At 43.5% G+C, this 3979-nt stretch overlaps 1 protein-coding gene across 1 annotated transcript in view; it reads right to left on the bottom strand.

Moving 5' to 3' along the window:
* LYVE1 (lymphatic vessel endothelial hyaluronan receptor 1) overlaps positions 1-3258 on the bottom strand; it is a 23407-nt gene extending 20149 nt beyond the window's left edge. Inside the window, exon 1 of the mRNA XM_015406963.1 lies at positions 3028-3258. Coding sequence (XP_015262449.1) covers positions 3028-3112 — 85 coding nt within the window. The 5' untranslated portion in view covers positions 3113-3258. The remainder of the gene's footprint in view (positions 1-3027) is intronic.
* Positions 3259-3979: the final 721 nt, after the last annotated feature.

The raw sequence follows: 3979 nt of genomic DNA, 5'->3' as shown, positions 1-3979 counted from the left end.
GAGGGGAAAACTCTTTGTTTTCCCCTCAAATGGCGTGGCTCCGCCCAGCGCATGACGTCACTTCCGGGTGATGCTCTGGCGGCGCGCGTGCGCGCATCCGCAAAAGGCTCCCGGACCAGCTGGGCGCTCCCCCACCAGTCCGTTTTGAGGATTTGGCAACCCTACTTTTGTTCCATCTGGCATTCCCTCAGTGATCCATCCTTCCAAATCAACGTTTTTATGTATTCATTCATTAATTCATTCAGCTTTTAGGCCGCCCTTCCCTTCGATATAACAACATACCACAGAATACAAGACTACCAAAATTAAAAGTTAAAACCTACAATAAATAACAGATAAAACATAAAAACAGTCAACTGGCGGAACATCTCTGCCTTGCAAGCCCCGTGGAAAGGTAATAGATCCCACAGGATGCAGATGTTCTCCAACAGAGCATTCCACCCTGGTTGAGGACAGCTGGATCTCTCTCGGGCCAGGGACCACCAAGACGTTCTTACTTCCTGAGTGTAACACTCATCTGGGGGCATACTGAGAGAGGCAGTCCCAAAGATATGTGGGTCCCTGGCTGCTAAGGGCCTTAAAGGTTAACACCAACACCTTGAATGTGATCCAGTACTCCACTGGCAACCAGTGTAGCTTGCTCAGCACAGGATGGATATGTGTCATCTGAGGGGGTCCCTGTAAGGACCTGTGCGGCCACATTCTGGACCAGTTGGAACTTCCAGGTCAACCTCAAGTGTAGGCCCACGTAGAGTGAGTTACAGTAGTCGGACTGTTGCGTGGATTACCATGGCAAGGTTGGGGCGAGACAAGTAGGGAGCTAGTTGCCTAACCTGGTACAGTTGGAAAAACGCCAGCCTGGCAACCTTCACAACCTGGGCCTCCATTCATAAGGTCCCATAAGGTCCAAAGTCCCACCCAGACTCCTGATGGTCGTATGTATTTTAACTCTGTTTTTTAACTCTTTAAAAAGTTGTTTTTAATGGTGCATGTTTGGGAGGGGGGTTGATTTTAACGGTTTTTGTAATGTAATTGTTATCTTCTTTGTTTTAAACTGTTAGCTACCTTGGCAGCACTTGTAAGGGCAGAAAGGTGGGATTTAAATTTTGTAAATAAATAAATAAATGACTGTGGAGGGCTATCTTTTCAGGACACCCAGACAATGTGCAATAAAATGTTAGGAACTGACTATATAGAGAGGAGAGGGGATGGAGAGAAGGATTAAGGTGGACCATCTTTGCCAGCTGCAGAACATCTTTTATGAGGATTGCTTTTCACCTTCCCACGTCAGGCACATTATAATGCTTAAGTCAAAGGGCTACAGCCAAAAGGTGCTTGGTGATTTGGCCCTTTGCCTGTGGTTTGTAGACTGTATCTTCAAAATGAGCTAGCCAATGAAACCAAGACCAGCCCAATCTGTAGTTGCTGTTTGGATTGTTTGTTTTCTTTTTACTGGATTATTTATACATTTAAAAAAAATAAAATTGTAAGTCACTTTGGGTCCTTTTGGAGAGATAAGTGGGATAAAAGGTAAAGGTAAAGGTTCCCTTGCTCGAAAGCCAGGTGAATCCGACTCTAGGGTTGCGGTGCTCATCTCCGTTTCAAAGCCGAAGAGCCAGCGCTGTCCGAAGACGTTTCCGTGGTCATGTGGCTGGCATGACTAAACACCAAGGCGCACGGAACGCTGTTACCTTCCCACCAAAGTGGTACCTATTTATCTACTTGCAATTTCTTCCTTTCGAACTGCTAGGTTGGCAGGAGCTGGAACTAGAGATGGGAGCTCACTCCGTCATGCGGCACACTCGGGTCTCGAACTGCTGAACTACCGACCTTCCACAGCCTGCAGTTCAGCGTCTTAACCACTTGAGCCACCGCAGAGATAAGTGGGATACAATTATTTAAATTAAACAAATACTTAAGGAGCCTTTAAAATAGCAAAGAGCATTCTGATGTGTGCTTTGTTATCAGAACAAATTTGAGGGAGAGGTCTCTTTTAGAAGTGGGGATCTAAGACTAATAACTAGCCCCTCAACAAAAGAAAAGGGATAACTCCTTGCTAGGGTTGCCACAATTTTTTTGCAACTTGCAATTTGACAGCACGTGTGTATGGGTCTATGTTGTTATGAATAGTTATTTTAGTGGAATAAAACCACAAGTTTTTGTGTACTACAGTGCACTTTCTCAAGATGCATAGTTATCATCCTTACATGGTAACGTTGTATATTAATACATATAGAACGAACAAACTGTGAACAGGGTCAAAACTCAAATGTTTATAGTACTGTTCACAATAGCAGTCATTGGCGGCAGTGTTCCCTCTAAGCTGAGTTAGTGTGAGCTAGCTCACCATTCTTTAGCCTCCGGCTCACACATTTTTGTCTTAGCTGAGGAAGGAGGGCTCCGGAGCAAACTAATTTATGCCGTAGCCAAATCGCTGGCTCACAACTTTAATGCCGGTAGCTCAGAAAATAGAATTTTTGCTCACAGGACTCCACAGCTTAGAGGGAACATTGATTGGCAGTGATAATATCTTTCTAGCAATTGTAATTTAAAATCTGTAGTGTGAAAGACACACATAGCCCTAAATTAGCCTGAATTAAATAGCCTCTTATTTGCTCATAAATTCTAGTATGTTATGTACTCTTGAGCAGCCTGTATAGTGACCCCCAAACAATGTTAAACATATGTGGAAATTCTAGAAAAACAAATACAGGTCTAAAAATCAACATTTTGGAGCCCAGTTGGGGAGAAACGTACCGGTACTCTACAGGGAAGCTCAAGAGTACATAACATTCTAGACTGTATCAACATTAATTAAAATATCTACAGCGAAATATATTTACAGTGAAATTCTAACACAAGGCACACCTTTCTGAGCCCATCAGCTGCAATGTATAATTCTGGTTTTAAGGGAAGGCATTGTAGGTGACTTTATCTCTTTAAGGGATAAAGTACCCTACAATGCCTTACCTTAATCAGAATTACATATTTGAATTAATCAGATTAATCAAAAATACCATCACATACCTATTGACTCAGGAGCAAGCTGTGTCATGGCTCTTAGAATCCAAACTGAAATGAAAAAGGTGGAAACTTCCGAAAGAGATGACATTGCCAACACCGCTGTAGGTAGAGGCTCGGGCCAGGTTTTTCCTCACCCTTTAGTGCAATGAGATGCTAATCCGCACCTTGTGAGCCTTGAGTGAGGTCTTTCCTTGAGAGCTGTTGAAGAGACACTGTACAATTTCACAGGAACAGCAGAATCAACATTGCTTAGTTCAAAAGCCATTCTTTGGCCAAGGTCACTGACTGGAAACACATGATGCCCCCCCAAGCCATCAGAGGCAGTGTGGAAAATACAACTAGTGCTGACTCAGAAAACACCCTCCTGAGGAAGTGAGATAACACAGTGTTATACTGCGAGTCCTATAAACAGCGGGAAGGTTTTCCCCACACCTCTGGGGTGCTCGTTCTATGACTGTTCCTGTTTAGCAAAATGTGATTCACTCATCATTCATGCAACCTATTCGGTTGTAAACTAGAAAATAATGGCTTGCTTGTCATGTAAACTTTAGCTACCAAAGTTTAGCGAAGCAGAAATCAGGATTAATTTTTTTTGCGTTTCATTCTTAGTTATTTTATTAGTTGGGTGCATTGATGAAAGACGTAATTGATATAAGCATTTGACTCGGAAAACTTTCCTCCTTCAGTTTTCTTCATTTAAGGTTTCCCTTGCTCGAAAGCCAGTCGAATCCGACTCTAGGGTTGCGGTGCTCATCTCCATTTCAAAGCCGAAGAGCCAGCACTGTCCGAAGACGTTTCCGTGGTCATGTGGCCGGCATGACTAAACACCAAGGCGCACGGAACACTTGTTACCTTCCCACCAAAGTGGTACCTATTTATCTACTTGCAATTTCTTGCTTTCGAGCTGCTAGGTTGGCAGGAGCTGGAACTAGAGATGGAAGCTCACTCCATCATG

This window comes from Gekko japonicus, unplaced genomic scaffold (genome assembly GCF_001447785.1).
Source record: "Gekko japonicus isolate JY-2015 unplaced genomic scaffold, Gekko_japonicus_V1.1 scaffold1489, whole genome shotgun sequence".
Taxonomy (NCBI): Eukaryota; Metazoa; Chordata; class Lepidosauria; order Squamata; family Gekkonidae; genus Gekko; species Gekko japonicus.
The sequence above is the reverse complement of the archived record's forward strand: the minus strand, read 5'-3'. Positions and strand labels throughout refer to the sequence as shown.